Below are 18,874 nucleotides of genomic sequence, written 5' to 3'. Positions count from 1 at the left end.
AAGGCGAGGCAACCAAAATACAGCAAATACAGCGGTAAAACGCTTTTTCTGTAAAACTCTTGACACAACCTTTATATACTATGTGTAACACTTCAGTGGCTACAAGAGATTATCTCTGTTCGGTTCAAAACGAATGTGAGTCCAATTCCGGATAGACAAGTAAAATTATATTTGTTAGTCGCTGAATTCATTCAAAACAATAGTTGTCAAGTATTTCCAAAATTTGTGTTTTCCAAAATAATTGGTGTTCATAAAAGCGATAGGCTTCGTGGACTTAATAAACAACTGACTCAACTCCAGTGTTAATGATAATCAGATTTGTTATTCGAAAACTCAAAATGTTGCGGATATGACTCTTGAATGATACATCGATTGCGGTTATCATTCAGTTAGGTGTGTGATAAGTTTCCTATTCAGTTCGATATTGTCAGCAGTAGTCGCCAAGCGTTAAACGTGATTCATTGAAAACAGCTATGAAGAATTTGGCAAGTGTTTGTAGAGAAGAACAAATAAGTTTCATCAAATCATTCAATCATGTTCTCACAGACATGGATGGTAAGTAATACTGAAAATTATTAGTCATCTGTTCAGAGTTGCCCAATGAATACTGATCAAACTGTTGAGTTTTTTATTTGTAATGAACTGAAGTCATTGAACAAGTTAATTTGAGTTGAAAAAAGATATGAAAAAAACAAGACGATTCATGCAAATAATCACAATTTCAAAAATAAAATCAAAATGAGAAAAAACAGAAAAAACAATCTAAGGTGCCCTATTATTGGTTCAACAAAAGTTGCGAACAAGTTGTCACATTGAAAAAATTTTGAGTATCAACAATGGGACAAAAACTCCAGAATGAAAAGAGAAAACTGCCAATTTAGGAATTACGAATAAACTTTTTGCGAGTGAAATGTCAAACAATTGAAAACAATTGAACTGTGAATAATTAAGTAAAATAGAATAATTAAGATAAATGATCTGGCTAAATGCGCCGTACGGAAACAATAGCCAAGATAACCTAGCGAAAGAGAGAAGATAAATGATAAAAAACATCAGAAAGAAATAAAATAGGAAAAAAATCAAACCAAATTACTTTTCAGTTTTTAAGTATTAACAATCGTCTTCGGGTAATAACAGGACTACTTCTGATAATCGAAACTATTTATAGGTCATTTGGACGCTCTTACCTTTCCCCGAGCACTCTTCTCCCGCTTGGAAAGAGGTTTCGTTAGTTAACATATATGTAGCTTCTCTGAATTTATTCTTGAACCAGAGTTCTTCCTTGTGGATGATCATAGCTTCAGACCAGTCGTTATATTGATAAGCAATACATGATTCGCCAATCTCCCAGAGAACTATAAGATCCCTTTCCAGCTGATTGTCATATTGTTTGTCTGCTGTACCAGTGCCTCTCTGTCCTTTGTTGCTGTAGCGAAGGTCTCCGTTGTACAGCCGTATTTTATTCAAGTGTCCTTTCAGTGGACAGAGACTCACTTCCGTATATAGTTCCGTATCAAAGATCGTGGTAGTCACATAGCTGGTTCTGGCCCTCGATGAGGGCCTCATCAGCATTTTTGTGATACCTGGGCGTCTTTGTACCCAGTTCAGAATCAATATATTTCTGTCTGTTCTCAATTCTTCATGTCATTCCCAGAACAGTGTCGATGTCACTTTTTGGTTTATCAGTGCCTCAATTACAGCTGGAGCTGGTATGTGATATGAATATTTTTCTCGCACAATAACTTCCACCGCGTCCAATGTTCAGTTTTGAATCGTCTTATAACCAGTTGTTTCTGTCGAGCATTGCCTCGGAATGAGTTTTCATTTTCCACATTTCAAGGGTGAAGTGTATGTCGAACATATTTTTCGGTGTCATGTTGTCCAAAAACATGTTTGACGTTTATTTCTCCATATATTCCCAAATTTCCATTTCGATTGATCGCACGTGAATCCCAATCTAAAAAAACCCACCCTTGCTTCTTCCATGCAAGAATTGGACGGATTTTCACTATCCCTGTTAATCCCTGAAGTCTGTTTCATCTTTGGCCACAACGCCACAGATGTATAATATGTTATCATGGGTATAATCATCTTTGTTTTCACTTTTTGTAGATGTTGTTTGCAACTCAGCCTGAGATATTTGGGATATTAGGCCTTTCACGACAGATGTATCTATTCACCTCGAAGTTTAAGAGGTCCTAAGTCCCCTGTTATCGTTGGACTCAGCTTCAGCAGTCCTTGTTTTACTATGAGTGATATATGGAATATGATAAGAAAAGCTGGCAATCAACACATTTTCCAAAGTGAGTAACGCTTCAACAACTCAAACGATCGTCAATATGAGTTCCAGAAGAAAAGATCAACAGATGGCCTTCTTATTTATGTCACATTCAGTGTTTCAACTGTTAATATTCATAAAATAATTTCATTCGTTCGTTAAGGAAATCTAAATTGTTATATCCTAAGGAAATATCATTCTGCACTTTGGAATGTCACGTGACATAACCTAAAAGATGAGCTTTATTGTCATATAATTTTTTTTGACGTGTTGGTCCAGAAACTGGACGATGGGTTCATCCATGAAAAAATCTGATATTTTCTAGGGAAGGCTTTCGCGAATATTGGAGAAAAAGTCAGGTTCTAAGATGGTGATTCAAGGAATCAACAAAAGATACATATGAACAGTTAGTATTTATTTGACAGCGTCCAATAAAATGAGTAACAATATGATCTCGTGAGCAAAAATTGGTTATTAATTATAGCATTCTTCAACATTTAAAATAAATACACAAATATTTGCATTCATTCATTTCCTTTGAATTCATTTATTATTCAAATTGAGTAAGTCAGCTGATGATTGAAATGTTTAATTATTTTTAGGTGTCATTTGGACAGCATATAGGCCACTTCCTGGTGCGATTGACTGTATAAATTCACTCAAACTCCTGAAGAAAAAAGTCAGCTACGTCACGAATAATGGTACCACTGGTGAGAAAAGTCTATCTAGAAAATCGAAAAGTCTTGGCTTGCAAATAGAAGCTGACGAAATAGCAAATCCTATTCTACCCGCAATTTCTTATTTGAAAAAGTTGAATTTTCAATCAGAAATTTTCGCAGTGGGAACACAGGATTTCAAAGATGAACTTTGGGCTTCAGGTTTCAGGTTAACTGCTGATCTTGTAAGTACTGGTAGAGCTAGATTTGGCATGGCATGTAGATAAGGTGTTGATTTGATTTTGATAAGGTAGGTCCAAAATGAGTGGGTCTATTTGATACACCAGTGCAATCCACGAGGGTTTATTGTGGGTAAAACTTATTTAAATTCGACCAGAAAAATCTAGCTTCCCAACGAAGCTGATGGCTTTATTTGGTGAGTTATCTTTAGAGTTTGCTGGCAAGATCTGCTAAACCTAATTTTGTTTGCGGTGAGGCAAATACAAAATATGTGTCCTGCTATTAGGGCCTGAAATTTCCTTGTGAAGAATAATCGACTGTAAGGTTGATAGGACATGGTACATTTTCCTGAGAATGGTGAGGATCTGCCTGGCAGTTAGTCTGCGACTACTGTCGTTAGGTAGTTGGGCAACACAAATGTACAACTTGTGAATCAGGTCTCTCAGGTGACCTGTAACTATCCAGACCAGTTTGTATAACTCAGGAATCGTATCGAAATCTCTTCTAGAGTATCCTCTATAACCATAATGACTATAGAGATCCCAGCTGATTGATTCATATTGAAGTTTTTCAAGATGCAAGATTCTCATCTTTTTGCAACCTTCTTATATGAGGGCATCTATAAGTCAGCCAAAAATTTATTTCAAGATGGATTTATAAGATATCCCGAATTTGAGAAGGCAAAAAGTCACTTTCAGGCTGTACCTAGGTTTGTAAATAGGTTCCGAAATTGGAGAACTAAGAGGCTTTTGCTCTTGATCCGATATTACAAGGAGGGCAGTTGTGGTTGTTTACTTCACGTTCATCTCTTCTGAAGATTCATGGTAGGATTCTTTGATAACTAAGGCTCCATAAAAGGATAGAGAAAAGAAGTACATCACGGCAGATATCTGATATTTGGGAGGTTCCGTTAATGGCACTGAGTGGGTCATACATTCTTTTGGCACGTATTCACACAGCTCGGGATGAGGCCGTAATTTAGGTAGATACTCACCTCCACGGGAGACACCACATAGCAGGGGTATTCTAAAGCTTCCCAGTGCAGAGCAAGTAACTGAAATTCAATCCTGTGTACTTTATCTGCGTATCAACTTAGATGTTATACATATTATACATAGGTCCTTATATACATTGAAACATACTCTCTGTGATTCAATATTGAAATTCTTCCGAATCTTATTCAGTGGTATCTCTTTTTCGCATTGTTCACTATCGCTATTGGAATCACTACACTTGAAAAAGTCTGCGTTGTTATCACACTCGTTATTACTACTAGTCCAAGAACGCCATATTTTAAACAGATAACAAAAATTTTAAGTAATTATAAGTGCACAAATATCGATTTTCAACACTGAACACGCTGTGTTCAGTTCCTGAACTGAACACGGCGGCGATAACCAAGGCCGCATTCCCCGATTTCTATTTGTCACCGTAACATGACTTCAAATTTAATTTGAACTCTTCAGGCAAGTATAAAACTTGATTAGTAAAAATTATCCAATACGAACCGCCAAGTCTACAGTCCACGTGGACTAGTTTGCTACCGGTCAATTTCTATGTATTGGTTTTTTTTGGCCTTTGAAAGTGCCGACAACTTTCGAAGTGCACAATATCGTTTACTTCGGCTATACTTATATTGATTTACAACTTCATTCGATATTGTAGAATTATGATCGGGAGAACTTTAATATGTATTCCAATAACAACTGACTCAATTATTATTCGATTATTATCCCTTCGATGTCGGTAACAAAACTGAATGATTCAAGCCACTTGTGGAGTGCTTTTTTTTCGATAGGTAAAGCCGCACATGCGTCGTTAGCAAAAGTATTGACGAACTGATGCTAATAACAGTGATGTACTATTTCAGCTTCACAGTAATCAACATTAATCTGTATTTCCACCTCTTTTCTATTTTCCGAAACTTTGGAAAAACAATTGGTTTGGCAGATTATTTTGAGTTCAAGAGAGGATATTTGACGTGGAATATCTCTGGAAAACCCCTTTTTTCTCATTCCACATTACAAGTAGTCTGAGCATAAAAAGTATGATGTAAATCTCAATCAAGGTCATAAAAAGCAATTCTTTGCCGAACGACACTGCTGAGGATATCTGCAATAACACTTCGAGATTCTGATACACGCAAAACCATTTAAAGCCAATTCAAAACGGAAAAAATGAAATTGCCTACTGACAAAGAAAAAGCCAGTGTTGTTGAATACCAGGCTTTTTCAGGCGTATCTTTACGTTCCATTATTTAAAAATAGTGTGAACATGTCCCAGTTCCAAGTCTATAAAAGGACAAATAAAACAAAATTTAATTGAGTGTTTGAATTGAAAATAGTCAAAATATTCAAATTCAATCAAGGTCAGAAAAAGTAATATATCTGGAACTTCAGGAGTATCAATATCAAATAATTTGAATAACTGCGCCTTGCTCAACTTCCGATTGTATAATTACATTCATTCTCATCTAAGATTCGATGAAAATTATTCAACATGCTCTTTCTATACAAATTGGAAAAACGCTGAAAGTCGTATACACTTAAGAGATTCTTTTTTTATTTGTTATTTGTAGCCCCAAGACGTTGAAGAATCAATTACAGGCGTATTGGAAGCTATTAAAGATGATGAAAATGTCGGAGCAGTAATTTTCAATTATGATGTGAATCTTACCCTCATAAAAATACAGAAAATGTTGACCTTTTTGAAGAGGAAAGATTGTCTGTTCATCGTTGCTGCTAGTGATAGACTAGTACATATAGGACCTTTAGGACCAATGATCGGTAAGTTGGAATGAAAATCATTTAGTTTGATCATAGAGTGTTAACTTTTCCGACAGAAATCAACTGTGACAAGGCTATTTTTTGGGTTTGTTGGCCATAATTAGCTGCTTTTTATGCCTGACGTTTCGTCTGCAATCGCAGTAAACACTATCAATGGCGATGAGACATAGCAGATACTATAATATTCATTAGGTGGTGGACGTCGTTTCGTTTCCATCCATTGAATCTAGTGACCTGATCACAATTGACTGCTACAATTGAGTGCAAGTGCCAGATTTAACCGATGGTAATTCCTTGTTTCTTTCGATTAAAATTGTCTCAGCAGTTCTGAATTTCTATTGTCTCCCTATATAGTCTTGGAAGGTAACCAAGTGAGTTGAATGAGCTGGGTACTTACACTTTTCTCTAGGGTTCCAATGTAGAGTGATCCACAGCTTCCAGGGATCCGGTTTTCAATGCCATCTGGAGTCCTCTGAAGGTTTTTCTTCTCCTCAATATCGATTTCACGTTGTGTTTCTCCACAACTCATTCGATCCGGTTCATAACATTCTTTGAAAAATGCATTGCGAATGTCGAATCAAGGATCCATTCTTTGCCGAACGGCATTGCTGAGCAGGATATCTGCAATGACAATTGCCTGCTGACAAAGAAAAAGTTACTGTTGTCATGAATACCAGGGATTACAAGGTAGGAATCTCCAGGTATAGAAAACTCAATCTGGATGCGACCATCGGTATTTCGAGAAAAACTGATCATCTTACATATATGGCCTGACAAAAATCGAAAAGAGAGATTACCCACTCGGGGAATGTTACAAATTCGGACTTCCATTATCTATATATGATGGAATTGGCCGATACTTGATGAAAATTCATAACTAATATATTCAAAAAGCACTTTATTGTTACATTTTCACTAAACAATTTTACAAAAACGCAACACGTGTTTCGCCATACAATGGCTTCTTCAGGCGTGTCTTTACGTTCCATCATCTAAAAATGGTGAAAACGTGTTCGAAATCTTGGTGTGAATAAAATGGACTGTATGGAAAATCAGTTCTGTTAACGATTTTGTCACTCAGCTGTTTTCAGACAGAGGAATTCTCCAAAATCTTCTGGTTTTACACTCCAAGGAAATGATAAATTTAGCTTGGGAAGGGAAATAGGAGTGTAAATACACACAGCACTGATTCTATGATAATCTAACAATTATTATAGTTAAATAACGTGAGAAATTGTTCACTATTAGTCCACTCTATCCTGGTCACGAACAAAACCTTTCTTTCTCTTTTTCAATCTCAACTATCCAAAAAACCACTTTCAATCTATCGAAGCGTAGGACCTGAGAGATAGGACACAAATGACAATAATAGTAAAGACAATTTTACCTCTAGAAAATCTGAAAAATTAACAATGGCAATATATTCTCAATACGGCGGAAACAAATCTATGAAAGAACAAATGAAACAAAATTGAATTGAATGTTTGAATTGAAAATATTCGAAATGAACAAAGTGAAACATTCGGTTAGTTAAAAAAAGTAATATTAAAAAAAATTTGCAAATTGAATTTTAAAAATTGTGAGAAAGTTAATCTCTGAACAATTTACTGTGACCAGAAATAGAAATGAATTAATAATGGGTTGAACACTAATAAAATGTCAATTATTGACAAACAATTAAAAAATAAAGTATAATGAAATAATAAAGATAAATAAAAAAAACATCAGAGAAAAATAAAATGAGAAAAAAATCATACCGAATTACTTCATGACATTTCACTTTTGAGTTTGAATACAAGGAGGAAATTTCCAACTCATCCAGGTACGTACAGGAAACTCAATCTGGATCCAACCATTGGTAAATTGTGAAAAACGAATAATCTTATCTATATGGTCTGTCGAAAATCAAAAAGAGGATGTGCCATCGAGACCTATCGTGAATGCGATAGATTCACCTAGTTATCAGCTGACTAAACATCTAACGACCTCATCGCAGCCTCTCACGGAAAACAAACTGAAGACTCGAGACATAAGAAATTTGAGATTAGCTCTAGGAGATACTTTAATGAGTTTCATCGATATGATTTCCGTCTGTATAATGATTGCGGTTAAAGACACTGTTACGTTTTCCCCAATAATTTACTATACTGATGAATAAATAAACTTAACTTTATTTCAGTCTGAATACAACAAACACTTCAACTAATAATTCAACTGTGTTACTATCTTCATTCGGGTTTGAAAGCCTTCGTAGTTTGTAACTGCATTCTAACGTTTCACCAGCACGAGTGGCTGGCTTCTTCAGAGGTTTATTCACCTTCATAATTCACAGATGAATCACTGAAAATCTTGGCCGCGAAAGCCTTAACCAATTTATAAAACTTCATCTATAATTTGACAGCGAACATCGAACATTCGCGCGCTCCTAGCTACGTCACAATTGGTTTATGGGTACCAGTGGCGGCCGGCGTTATTTTCTTAAGGGCATGATTTATAACAACACTAATCAGCTGATCAACGACGTAATCCCAGCAGACTCAACCGCTATGTTCGCTCATTGCTTATCATCGACATATTTCCAGGGGGACAGGGTTTGCTATACACAAAAGTATTGCATAGCAATAGGCAGCCCGTTAAATTATGTGATAACAAACTTTTTTTGTAAAAATCGAACAATGTGTCTTAAAATCGATCTACATTGAAACCCCGAAGTGTAATGTAATATCCCGGCTTTCGAAACAGAACAAAAATGGTTGCCTGAGCATGACGACGAATCAGGTAGGTACCTTAGAAAAGGTACCCACGTTAACTGATTCGAAATCGATAGAAATCAGAGTAACTATTATAGGAATACGACTGAAATTCAGACACAGAAACAATGAACAATAATGGAAGCTGGCTACCTGCTGTTAATTGCTGCTGTTATCAGGTTATTTGATTCAACCAATAGAAACAAAGCCTTACCCATGACCAATGGAATGAAACCGATGACTCAAAACTATACTGTTGTATCTGCTTTGAGGACAATTCCAACAATTCGTCATTACCTTTGATAATGTCTGCCGCAGTCATAGACGAAACTTCAGGCGTAAAATGATACAGTCCTTCGAATTTCCCAACAACTGAGAAAAAGTACGGGTGCGATTGGTTGAATTAATTGATGATTACACGGAAAAAAATTATCGAAATGAAATATTCATCTAGAATGAATTCATGCTATTTATTCAATATCAAATAATTTAGTTGATTATGTGACATAAAATAGTTTTTTTACAAAGAGTCGTTTATAACGTTTACCTGTATAATTGAGATAACATATATTTGCCTACAATATTTCTAATTTGCCACTTCTATCTGAAATATTTGCCATTATCAGTAAATATCCAGTTTATTGAAGACAAATGATGATTTAGTGAGTGCGATATGAATTAAAAACGAGAAAAATTCATGGATAAAGCAGACGGAGTCTGTTAGAGTCTCGGGTTAGAGACATCAGTGAAGTCGGCACAGGTGATGGATAAGTTAGTATATCTGATATAAATAACAGGGAAAATTCATGGACATTTCACTCCGAAGATGCGCAAACCTCAGACACGTGTTGATACCTGTTTCTGGCTCATGATTATGATAGCTAATATTCCAGAAACACGTTTTTGCCTATACATGAATTTTCTCTGTTGTTTTTGATTCATGTCAGATATACTCACAAAAGAATCATGAACTGGACTTCAGCTAGCTGAAGCTGACTCCCTGGTTACTCTAGTGATGTCCCTAACCCGTGGCGATCTGACCGAAACCACCAAGTGCAGCTGGCTTCTGTTGATGACTTCATGGCTGCTATATCCTAGAGTTTTTTCAATCAATCAAACACACCTGTTGATATTTTGGAGAATGTATATTCAGGACCCGAAAGTCAAGCAGCTAGCTATAGCTGCCTACATGATCATGTTAGAATGTCTGTTGATTCCTAGGACTGCTAGATATTCTAACTGAAACCTCAAATGTGCAGTTGATTCCTGTTGGTGACTACATACATATTCGATGTTTCTCATTTCTGTTAACCAGGTGTTGCCATCTTTACCCTAGAATTTTCACTACGAGAAAAATATTTCTGGCGAGTGTTGAGAAAAAGTTTCTATTTCAGGTAATCAATACTTTTTGAATGCCATTGTAGATATTAGCGGAAGAAAACCTATCAACGTAGCAAAGCCATCTTCACATTATGTTGAATTTGTTAAGGAAAAATTTGAAATTACTGACCCAAATAAAGTTTTGTTAATAGGAGATTCGTAAGTATTGTTGTCTATCATTCAATTATAATATGTTTTGAAAAAATATGCCAGTGGATGAAGATGAAGAACGATAGGAAAAAAAGTGATATATTCCACTATTTATAATAATGATTACTGTCTAGAACTGTGCTGGCATGGTTTATTATCGAACACATAATCAAGTGGTGCACCTGTTAAAAATAAATATATTCATTTGAACACATAAATCACACTGAATAAACTCAATACTCAATAATCGCACTGATTCAAAACTGACCAACTCAAATATGGAATGTCAAAGATAAACAAGGCTCTCCAGAGCGGTCGTTTGCAATGACGAGATTTGTCCTCTGTCTTTCACTGCAAGGCAAATAGTTCAAACTAATTAGGCCTAGCCCCAATGATCGAACCTAAGGGGAGTCAAAACAGCGCTATCTGGTTTTTGTTATAAATTCGTTGCATTTGAGCTCTAGTTTTCAACTAGTTACCATGCATTGAAAACTTCAGTGAAAGACACAGGACGAATCGCGTCAATGGTCGATGTTAAAGCTTGGCTTTGCAACTGACCGCCTTGGTTTCGTGCTCTCTTCGTTTTTATCAGATTGGAGCCCAACTCCCTTACCCTTGTAGCTGAGTTTTTGTCAGAGAGACAAATGGGTTTCAGACCGCCTTGGAGATCCTCGTATACCTTTTATATTCGGGGATCGAGTTCTCTGTCGATCCCATAGATGGCGTCTTTGTATGGAAAGATGAAATCGACCTCACTTGTTCAGGCATCTTTTTTAAATACAGTTTAGTCCTGCAACGCATTTCTGATTCAGCCTAGCACCACGACAGTAGCACGCTTGTGGCACCACTGACGAGGCATATGGCAGGTCGAAGCAATGATGATTGATGTTGAATCATGAATATGTTATGTTTGGGCTCTGGTTTGAAACTAAAACTGACTACTCCAAACACTGTCCTCCTATACCTGATTCAATACTTCGTTCGTGAAATCTTGATCATTCTCGATTGTGTTCCAAGAATATCTCTTTTCGATGGCTTTATATGGGCCTACGTTGATGCTCGCGTGAATCCAAGCAAAGCATCTCCAGTGACGTCAACCACGCTGTGTCGGTTTTGTCAGTGGCGGGTAGTTTGCTCAGTTGTCACTTTGTGACGTGATGATATTGTTTATACTCATTCATTTCCAGTCCTCTCTCCATTTGATGAAACTGGATCATTTATAGCAAAGTAATCGTTATTCACTATTGGATTTTTTTTATCTGACAAATTCAATTTCTTAGTACAGAAATTTCAGTTACAAAAGTCATCGATGTTATTCCATGTATTGTGACCTTGTATTATATTGATTATTAATCGACATGATCGACTGCTGACTTATTCAAAGTTGACTGTCAATCCCTGGCAATATTTTGTGACCTAAGACATTTGATCTGGTAGATCATTGTATTATTCTCTTGACTAAACTTGATTTTTATGTCATACAAGGTTTCTCATTGAAATGGTTTGAAACTTATATGGAGCAAAAAAGATTGCAAGTGGAAATTTAAAGTATTTACAATAATCGTATAGTGACACTGCACTCAGACATAGCAGACCTTACATTTATTTCACATCTATGTCGATTATATGTATGTAATGTATCATCTTTTTTTGTCGATGATCTGTTTAAAAAATCTGTTTGAAATCTGTTTTTCCGTTAATCCCAGATTAATTCTCAGTATCTTGAAAATAAAATCACTACTTGATTTATAACAAAGAATGATGAATGTTATAATGACCTGGTTCACTGCAAATAAAATTTTTCTGAAAGTGTTTAAAATGCAGAGCAAATTTTTCAGCCCTTATGAAACGAGCAAAATTATTGAAATAATTGTGAATGCCGAGTCAATGAATACGTCAATCAATTCAAATTTTTTTGGAAGTCACCAATGACTTTAAAAGTCTCACCTAGTTAGTGCAGATTTATGTTTGCTATCAAAATTATCATATTAAATACAAACAATAACGTGGCAAAGACTTTATATTACGCCTAAATCCACAAACTTTTTCATCAAGTTTTGGGGTCATTTTGTTGATTTAGGTACGTCATAAGTAAATGAGCAATATGAACAGTGTTTGTGGGTATATCTTACAGAGAGTGGTATGATTTCGCAACCATAAAACATTCCCTTCTTATATATAAATTATCACAAAAATGAAAATAAATAGCACTGACAATTAAATTGAAGCTTCCTATAGCTTACGGGAGTTTTTTGTATCAAATATTATTCGATATTACTATGATAATATAAGTTTCATAGAGCTAGTGATTTTTCGTAAGCATTATACCATAGATACAGGGTGTTTATTGAACATGCAGCAAAAAATTAAGGGGCTATTCCTTGGACCATCCTAAGGATAGTTTGTCCTTTGATGATTTTTGACAGCGCACTTTGTTTCGAAGATACGGGGCGAAAAAGAATTTCGATAATAGCAATTAACGTAACCAAAATGAAAGTATAGCGTTCTACACTGGACCTACCAAGTGATAAAAGATGTAACAATGCCGTTGGTACCTATCAACAACAATTCCGATCACTACAAACGGCAGCGGACATTCAATTTGCTGGGCGTAACGCGATGATAGCAGTTTCTCAAGAAATACCATAAGGAATTTTCACAATAACCATGTTTGGGCTGAATAAAATCCACATGAGGTGCTTGAAGATCGCTTTCAACATCAGTTCTAGTTAAACTTTTGGGTGGGAATTGCAGGTGACTTCCTAATTGGACAGTGGCCAGTCAGAAATCCCACAGTTAAGCGTAAATTTTTCCTGGTCCTGGCAAGATTGCATCCTTTCATTCCATCCCATCTCTTTAAGGATTGAGCATGGGTGTAACATTTGGCTAGTTCCGCAATTGTCGAAGTTATCAGGCCGTAGGTGCCACTGGGTCCCAAAATTCTTAGTCCAGCCGCTTTCTTGGCTAAAGAGTCGGCAATGCGATTACCTTTACTCCTGTCGTGCCCTTCAACCCACCTCAGGATAATGTTATTATCTCGAGGCTTTGGCTAAATCTTGGTGACACTCTAGTACTAGCCCCGAGGTTATACGTTGTCTTTTCAAGGCTAATAGGGCTTGTTTGCTGTCAGTGCAGATTAAATAATGATACATTGAACTGGGTTGTCATTTGCAAATAGAATTTTATAATTGAATAATTCAAACCAATTTGATATTACGTTTCAATAACTTTCTGAGCTTCTGCGATATGTATCAAATTAATAGAGTTAAAAATTATAGTGACAGACTTCTCGATTTGATAATTGCTAGTAACGAAAACAATTGCAAAGTACTTACTGATGACGACCCACTAGTTCCGATTGATCGCCATCATCCAGAACTTATAGTACAAACTTCACCAGGGCCAACAGGAAAAAAATTTTCTTCTTCCATTAAACTTTGCAGATTACTCGGAGGAGTTGATTGGAATCAACACTTCAGCAACCTGAATGGCGTCGATCAAAGATGCGAACGGTTTAACGAAGTCATACAAAATATAATAAAAAAGTGTGTACCCATGAAAAAATGCTGCTCACGCAAGTACCCTACCTGGTATTCAAAAGATCTAATTCGCAAACTGAAAGTAAAAAATCACTACCTGAAAATGTATAGGCATCATAAACTACTTTTTTATCGTGAAAAGTTCAGAGAGATGAGGCATTCAGTTAAACGCGATATAGATATTTCATATAAACGTTTCATTGCGAACTCCGAACAAAACCTGAAAAAAAATCCCCCAGTTTTTGGAGCTATGTGAACTCAATGAATGATAAATCTCGAATTCCCGGACATATGTATTTTAATGATCAAATATTGTCATCACCTAACGCTATAGTTAATGCATTTGCAACGAACTTTCAAAGCGTGTATATTTCTAATAATAATCCAAAAAATTCAAACTGGAGTAATGGAGAATGTCTCAACATCAGCGATTACTTACATCTTAGTGAAATCTCGGAAAATGACATCATTTCGGCTTCCAATAAGTTGAAAAATAAATTGACAGTTGGACCAGATGACATTCCAGTCAAACTTGTTAAGAATCATATTGCTCTTTTTGCGAAGCCTCTTTGTATCATTTACAACCTCATGCTGAAAAATAGTTACTTTCCGAATATATGGAAGCTGTCGAGAGTATGCCCTATCTTTAAAACCGGCAAGAATACGGAAATAGTAAATTATAGACCGATTACAATAATATCAGTGTACTCGAAATTAGTTTAAATTATTTTATCAGACATCATTTATAAGCATGTAAAAAACACAATTTCCGAATTTCAACATGGTTTTGTGAAGTGTCGTGGCACTGCATCAAATCTTTGTATTTTCACACAATATGTTTCTGACAAACTGGACCAACGTAAACAAGTTGATGTGGTGTATAAGAACTTCAGCATAGCATTTGATCGGGTTTCACATCATCAGTTGCTCATGAAATTATCAAGCTTTGACATTTCGAGTAGCCTTCAATATCTGCTGAAATCATATCTTAGTGAAAGACAATTATTTGTAGGATACGAAGGAATTAAATCGTTTATTTTTAATGCAACTTCTGGGGTTCCTCAAGGTTCAAACTTGGGTCCACTATTATTTCTTCTGTTTGTTAATAACATTTCTGATAATATCAACTCTAAAAAACTACTTTTTGCTGATGATATGAAAATTTTCAGGGAGATTGAAAACTACTCTGACTGTATATCATTACAAAACGATATTACTGAGTTACATGATTGGTGTCAGAAAAATGAACTATCATTAAACATAGAAAATGTAAAATAATGACTTTTGCAAGAAAATCCTCAGTACAAATATATAAATACAAATTGGATAATATAACATTGGCAAGAATTACCGAATCGAGAGATCTGGGTATTATCTTTGATGAAAAACTAACGTTCTCGTCACATATCGAAGAAATAACATCCCGTGCAATGAAAATGTTAGGATTTGTTATGCGTAATAGCAAAGAATTCTCATCATTAGAGGCGATTAGCTCTATATATTATTCATTGGTCAGAAGCAAACTGGAATATTGTAGCTCCATATGGAATCCTTGTCAGGGAAAATATATATATTGTATTGAAGCTGTACAGAAAAAGTTTCTGAAATTTCTTTATTTAAAAAAAACATGGTTCTTACCCCATAAGAGAGTATAGCTATGATTCACTCTTGGAAGAGTTCAACTACGCATCCCTTAAAAAACGCCGCCAAAGTAACGACTTGATTTTTATATACAAAATCTTACATAATCAAATCGACTCTTCTGCTTTACTTTCATTATTGAATTTTAACGTTCCTCGTATAACTTCCAGGTCACATATAACTTTTTACATCGACGTACCTAACTCACAACACCACTTTCACTGTTCTTTGACATCTATGTGTAGAAGCTACAATAATCTACAAAACATAGATATATTCTTCTTACCATTATCTCAGTTTAGGAAAGCAATATATAATGCATTACAGAACTGATATGTTACGTGGTATGTAATGCTAATATAGATTACGTTTTATGTTTGATTTTTGTTTTTCAGGACTAATATAAGCTTTTTATTTTGTATTATGTTCTCCTGTAATTGGGTCTCATGACCTGTTGGATGTATTTTCTGAATAAATAAATGAATAAATAAATAAATAAATAAAATAATAGGCACTGAATACTCAGAAATGACTGTGGCGTTTTTGCTCTAATCTGCCTCTTGCATTGGCGTACGGAAATTTTACTATAATTTATGTAAGCATAATTTAAATAGAGGATGATAAAATATAGAGGATCACAACCTGATAACAATGTTTTCCTTTTGATGTAATAATATTTCAGAAAATTTAGTGCCTACTATTATGGAAGTTTTGTATAGCCTTATGTAAAAAGTGATGAAAGATGTCAACAATGTTTATTTACTGTAAATCAAAGAAGTAGTTACACTCATTTGAATTCAATATCTAGTTTCGAATAGGGTATATTTCATGACATTATTGATATGTATTTATTTCAGTATCATAGAAGATATGAGCACTGCGGTCCTAGGGGGATTTCAGAAACTTTTAGTGTTAACGGGTTCCACCAAACTGGAAGATATTAGGAACTGGAAGCATCCCATAGAATTCCAACCGGAGTATTACGTTGAAAGCCTCAATGTTTTCAATGATATTTTGAAATCAGTCGAGAAGGACGTTGAATGTGTATGAAAATGAAATTTTCTAGTTTATTTCGAATTTATTGCAAGCATTTGTGTATATATTATGAATGATAACTTTGAGAAACATTTACAATAAATTATTGTGAATAGTGCAAACTGCCCCGCCAAAATTAATATCATAAATTTTCCCCGAACAATTTAGTCAATTTTCTAAGAAAATTTTATGAATGTGTTGTTAGAAAATATATTTCAAATAGGTAATCGCTTTACAAAAATATTTTCATGGGCGACAGTGCTTTCAATAACCCATAATATGATATCGACTGTGTCATTCTGAGAACTGTAAGTTACATGCTTATTATGCATTTCAGTATCAGTATCTAATGTTTTCAGTGAAAAATGTAATATATTTTGTGGTTTTTTAAAAAAAGATTTTCGGTTGCTAATAATGCCACTTTCAATATGATTTATTCGAAAAATGTGTGAAACAGGCGTATTCACTTTTATTGTTTATTCCATTCTTTTTTAGGTTAATTTATATCACAAAGTGTATCAAATATTCAGTGGGATAAAAATGTTTTCCAATAACTTTCCTTTGGTTATTTCTTTTACAAATCATTACTAATCATTTCGCAACATCCAAAATACCTTTTGTTGTTTTTATTTTATTTTTATCGTTGTTTCAATAAAATGTTCAAAGTTAATTTAAACAACGTAATAAATTTACCTTTGAATACTTTTCAAGATAAAGATCATGAATCTTAACAAAACAGACTTCATTTTCAATAGGCGTATTGGAAATACGGCATTACTACATACATACTAGCTATCAGATGACATAATTTGAAGTGAATGTGACAATGATTTCAAGGAGAGATACATCCATAGGTACGTATTATAATAATAAACATTTCGAAATGAAATTTACTCCTGCCAACGTTTCAGCGAGATAACTGTTTACTGGGCTAATACCACGTTTGACATTGAATTATATACAACAGACATTCTGACAAGTTTACCCAGGATATTACTGGAGTTCTTTCCCAACACCAAATCGATATTTTTAACACCTCGACACGTGTTTCAATCACCAAGGAATCATCTTCAAGAGGCAGATTAAACTGAAGTTTATCCAGATATAAGCTACGTTGATATATCATTTGAATCTCGGACACACTTGTTTCAGTTGAATTTGTCCTGCACTGACGAGGGGTGACACTCTGAAATCGGTTTGTAGGTGGTGATCACTTGACTGATTTCAGGAAAGTTCTACTGCTGGACGAACGGAAAGCTTCTGTAAAACTTTTTTCTGTGAGGAAATATCCATCAGATATGATTCAATGCCTTTGTGGAAATTGAATCCTAGGAAAGTAGTTGTTTCTGGCAGGTATTTGCCGATTTTCACTGTGTAAGGACGTTCATTATGTCGAGGTCAGGTATTAATCGTTTATTTTTTATATAAAACTGTCGTGGATATTCAGAACTGCGAAATATTGTTGGATACGTATTTGTAAAAATTGTTGGCACTATTTTTTTTTGTTGGGCAAAATTATCGAATAAGACACGTTACTGATAATTGCACATTTTACTTTCGGGAAAAATATATTGTACTTACGTAGTAACTTATCAGGATAAGCAAGAAACTTTTCCTTTCTACAAGTAAAAAAGTACTTCATTGCAATTTTTCTCCATTTAAAATAATTGGCATCACCCGACCATTTCTCAATAAAATGTTCAAACTGTAAGTATTCAATCAGACAATCAGAAACGTATAAAGAGCCTGAAAACTATCGAAGAATACATTGCGTTTCCTGAAAAGAGATGTTAATGACATCAATACCAACCGTAAGTTTTATATTTCAATTCGAAAATTACTATTTTGTAAAGTTGGAAGTACAACGAATAACTCTTTTCCGAAAATCTCGAACATGATTTGGTGAAATATAACATTCATTGATAAATATGCGAAATATTATAACCATTGTATTCCATTTTGTAAGCATTAAAATAATCTTGCAATAATAACTGACAAATGTGACTGCCGTAGGTGGACAGAATTAAACATGAAATTGCTCCAACAATAAATGGACAATAATTCAGTGCTTCCTTCTTCTAGGCCCTTCTTACATTCAAGCGCCGTATTAGATTCCACACAGAGAAACATATAACACTTTCGATACCCGAGAAAATACACACATCGGAAAAGTCTAGGGATATTTTTATAACATACTAAATATCATAAAAATAAATGCATGAGGTCGTTTAATTTCGATTAAATTGGTACACTCGACTACCCTGTAGATTTCTATGGGTTGAACAAAGCCTGCAAAAACGGTAACTAATCTTTTATCAAGTTTTTTACAAACTGTAGGTTTTCGGCCAAAATGAATAATCTGAAAGTGTCGAGTTTGTACATTCTATGCAGTTCTTGCTCAGCAATTAAACTGGAAATA

The 18,874-nt window shown here is 34.9% G+C and overlaps 1 protein-coding gene across 3 annotated transcripts; it reads left to right on the top strand.

Moving 5' to 3' along the window:
- Positions 1–390: 390 nt before the first annotated feature.
- On the top strand, positions 391–17,009 carry LOC111511044 (uncharacterized). 3 transcript variants are annotated; one of them, XM_074169755.1, is made up of 6 exons: positions 406–555; positions 2,113–2,303; positions 2,881–3,179; positions 5,753–5,960; positions 10,105–10,249; positions 16,278–17,009. In XM_074169755.1, the coding sequence occupies exons 2-6, from the start codon at positions 2,249–2,251 to the stop codon at positions 16,468–16,470; spliced, it is 900 nt and encodes a 299-aa protein (XP_074025856.1). In that variant the 5' UTR covers positions 406–555; positions 2,113–2,248; the 3' UTR covers positions 16,471–17,009. The 3 variants fall into 3 exon arrangements, with proteins under 3 accessions (XP_023022819.2, XP_074025856.1, XP_074025857.1); XM_023167051.2 differs by lacking the exon at positions 2,113–2,303 and having other exon boundaries at positions 391–555; XM_074169756.1 differs by lacking the exons at positions 406–555; positions 2,113–2,303 and adding an exon at positions 2,586–2,684.
- The last annotated feature ends 1,865 nt before the right edge of the window (positions 17,010–18,874 follow it).

The sequence above is a fragment of the Leptinotarsa decemlineata genome, unplaced genomic scaffold (assembly GCF_025532065.1).
Source record: "Leptinotarsa decemlineata unplaced genomic scaffold, Ldec_3_MD MMD2_P_RNA_scaffold_6, whole genome shotgun sequence".
NCBI classification, from domain to species: Eukaryota; Metazoa; Arthropoda; class Insecta; order Coleoptera; family Chrysomelidae; genus Leptinotarsa; species Leptinotarsa decemlineata.
This window is presented reverse-complemented; position numbering and strand designations above follow the sequence as displayed.

Excerpts from the sequence above, each read along its gene's own strand:
- LOC111511044 (XM_023167051.2), top strand. The coding sequence starts at position 474 with ATGAAGAATTTGGCAAGTGTTTGTAGAGAAGAACAAATAAGTTTCATC. Across the intron at positions 556-2,880 it reads TGTTCTCACAGACATGGATG|GTGTCATTTGGACAGCATAT; the intron begins GTAAGTAATACT and ends AATTATTTTTAG. Across the intron at positions 5,961-10,104 it reads ACCTTTAGGACCAATGATCG|GTAATCAATACTTTTTGAAT; the intron begins GTAAGTTGGAAT and ends TTTCTATTTCAG.